This window comes from Rhagoletis zephyria, unplaced genomic scaffold (assembly GCF_001687245.7).
Source record: "Rhagoletis zephyria isolate East Lansing unplaced genomic scaffold, Rhagoletis_zephyria_1.1 Rzeph_scaffold_33272, whole genome shotgun sequence".
NCBI classification, from domain to species: domain Eukaryota; kingdom Metazoa; phylum Arthropoda; class Insecta; order Diptera; family Tephritidae; genus Rhagoletis; species Rhagoletis zephyria.
In genome coordinates, this window is record NW_016190327.1 from 1 (window position 1) to 3,174 (window position 3,174).

The window sequence follows — 3,174 nt, forward strand, 5'->3', positions numbered from 1 at the left end:
GTGCGCTCGGGTATAAAAAATACATACATACATATATTACTTTCATCATCATACCCTTCCATTTTTCTTCTCAACATTTTCTAGTTTTGCATATTTTACATACATACAACAACAAGTTGAGAAAAAACCCAGGCGACGACCTATAAAATAACTTACCAGGCATGCCTACAACTCTCTACTCCATTAGAAAATACTTTAAAAGCTTCATTTGTGGCCTAGAGAGTAGGACCATTTGAAGTCGAATTCTTTCGATTTTTTTGTCCTACAGTTCCCAGTTTGTGAGGTGATTAGTGTATTAGTGACAAATAAAAACTAGGATTACATTTTCCGTAATTAAGGTAAATTTTGTATTAAAAAATTAAATAAATATAATTACTTTAGTTTATAAATGAACAAGAATAAAAAATATGAAAATTTCTAACCAAGTTCAAATTTAAAGATTCAACAACTTCTTATAATCTAAGCAGCCGGCCCAGTTTTCCTCCCAACCAGGTGCAGTTTTCTTCAAATTTTCATACCATCTAACAACATTGGGGTATTTGATGAAATTGTAATTAGCGATTTCGTATGAGGACACTGTCGCCAACAAAGAAATGTCAGCCAAAGTCAGCGAATCCCCGGCCGCATAGGTTTGACCCTCCAGCAAAGTATTAAATAATTCGAAAGCCGGATCTATCTTCTTATAAGTTTCCGGCGCAACTGGTTGTTTAAGGATATATTGTATGACGTAGAAGTCGAAGAATGCCTGGTACAATGTTCCGAAATCAAAAAACAAACGTTGGTTTACGACAGCGCGCTTCTGCGGACACTTTGGATATAAAGAATCATCTTTGCCATATTTTTCAGCTAAATAAATTATAATAGCACGAGATTCCCAAACAGCAAAACCATTGTCCACCAATGTAGGTACAGTGTGTTGTGGATTAAGCTTAAGAAATTCAGGTTTTAAATGCTCGCCAGCATTTAATTTCAAAAGTTTCTTATTTAATTCAATGCCTAGAGCTTTTGCGGTCATGATGACCGAGCGGCAAGGAGCTGAAGCAGGTACGTAATAGAAATCCATTTCATTGATAACTGGAAAACAAACAAAAAATTAAAGTATTAGCTTATGGGCTGTAGTTATAGACAAAATAAAAGAAGCTTTCAATTATTAAAATTCGATTTCACTGGAAATAGCACTCTAATTTTGTTATAGACAAGTTAAGATGCCTTTATGTTTTAAAAGACTTCTTAACAATAAAATTAGTAGAAGTGGGTTCAAAATTAGAATTTGCTTTTTATAAAAACGTGCTCTTTAGCCGTCTATCAGGTTCAATCAACTTTTCAACACCGGATATTTGTTTTGGCGTAAAAAGCATTGGAATCTTTTCGTAGACATTTTTTTACCGTTACTTTGTCATTTGCTATTTAGAATTGGCTTTATTCTCACTTTATTTGTTTTAGTGAAAGTAAAAATTTAAGAGCAAAACCTGTCAAAAACGCATTCAATAGATATGATCCCAAATTTTATAGCAAGCGAAAATTTCACAAAACATTTCTCCCCATCCATACCGGCTTCCATATTGATGAAATTGTTGTGTGATTTTCAAAAAAAAGTCAGCACCTTTGCCTAGTGAGGCCAAAAGCTACATGTGTACCAAGTTTGGTAAAGATTTGCAAAGCGGTTTATGAGTCACAAACATTTTGCCATAAAAAGCGGTGCCCATTCTCCAAAATTTAAAAAACATTAAAATGTTTGCTAAGAGATTACTCCTCTGTATACTTATGAACATATGAATGTACATTTTGATAAATATGCATAGCTCCTGTAATCACGAAAATATCGTTATTTTTACACTTTTTTTTCAAAATACCGCTGTAAGAAAAGTAGGCGTGGTTTTAAGCGATTTCACAAATATGTATTCAATAATAATTTCCAATTAAAGGTTTTTAGCAATACATATGTATTTCAAATTTTAATTGCCTTATAGCGCGTACAGACGGAGGGAAGCACATGTGTCACCGATTTCTCTTTTCATTGTGAAGATTTCGGTATGAACATAAATACATATATATTTACTTTAAAATATTTATACCCAGTCACGTTTTAAGTCGATTTTTAGAATAAGTATGTATGTACATACCCACGCAAGAGTTTTGAATTCTGAAATAAATGTAAATCACTAGCACAAGAGAAATTGTATACTGAGCTAACGTTCTTTATACATTTACTTTTATAGCTATACGTAAGCATGCATTTATATAATATACAGGTTAATTTGCATTAGAAATACTTTTGTGTTGAAAAACGTCTTAAGAGCGCAATTATGCTTATGCTCTCTTCTAATTAAAGCATTTGGAAACAAAACACAAAACGACAAAGTGGCTAAGGAAATTGTTATTATACTTATATTGATATGCCCAAATGAAATTTTTAATTCTTTCCAACAACTTCGATGATAGCAATGCAAATACATATGTAGTTAGTGTCTACCCGCGCAATATCTTGCCAAATTCAATATATAGTATCATTCATAATGGGAGTGCGGCCATGTGAAGGGTACCACGAAACTTTCGCCAAGTCACTGAGTTACTCAGAAAAGATGGCACATACGCCATGTACGCACGTTCGATTTTAACTTTTCCGTGATAAATGATAGTTCCAATATGGATACGACAATTTGAATCTTTAAAATATGATTTCAGATACATAGCCAGCGTCCTCAAGAGCCCCCGATTGTGCGGTTTTAAGCCATTTTGAGTTTTTTCAATCAGATTTGTAATCAGCAATCACAAAACCCACGAGAAAAACGATTCAAGCAAGCGAATCGGTTCAATTACAGTTCGCTCCCCAAACTACTAAGCCATTTAGAATAATTGAATAGACATACTTGGACAAAATTTAAATAACCGTAATTCTGTTGGAGACTACATACTTTGATAGATTTTCTCTCCTAGTTGTGGAGCCAGAACGCCAACATTTGTAATTACTCTTTTCGCAATTTCTAAACTTTCCTTTAACATCAAAACCTTTTTCATGAAGCTTTGTAATGCCTACTAATTATCAAAATTTTCTTTCAGCCAAGTCTGTTCGCATTTCTTCAAGATCAAGCAGTTTTTTTAACTTGGCATATAGCATCCTCATCGTCCAGTTGCTACAGTACTAACGAGTGTACTGTCGTGTTTAGAACCAGG

At 33.6% G+C, this 3,174-nt stretch overlaps 1 protein-coding gene across 3 annotated transcripts; it reads right to left on the bottom strand.

Annotated features, from left to right (window-relative positions):
• Positions 1-402: 402 nt before the first annotated feature.
• On the bottom strand, positions 403-2,460 carry LOC108354081 (glutathione S-transferase D1-like). Of its 3 annotated transcripts, none has more exons than XM_017605276.1 (2): positions 2,387-2,460; positions 403-1,074 (listed from the first exon to the last, which is right to left on the bottom strand). In XM_017605276.1, exons 1-2 carry the CDS (start codon positions 2,454-2,456, stop codon positions 434-436), a joined length of 711 nt encoding a protein of 236 aa, XP_017460765.1. In that variant the 5' UTR covers positions 2,457-2,460; the 3' UTR covers positions 403-433. The 3 variants fall into 3 exon arrangements, with proteins under 3 accessions (XP_017460765.1, XP_017460768.1, XP_017460767.1); XM_017605279.1 differs by lacking the exon at positions 2,387-2,460 and adding an exon at positions 2,076-2,185; XM_017605278.1 differs by lacking the exon at positions 2,387-2,460 and adding an exon at positions 2,124-2,180.
• Positions 2,461-3,174: the final 714 nt, after the last annotated feature.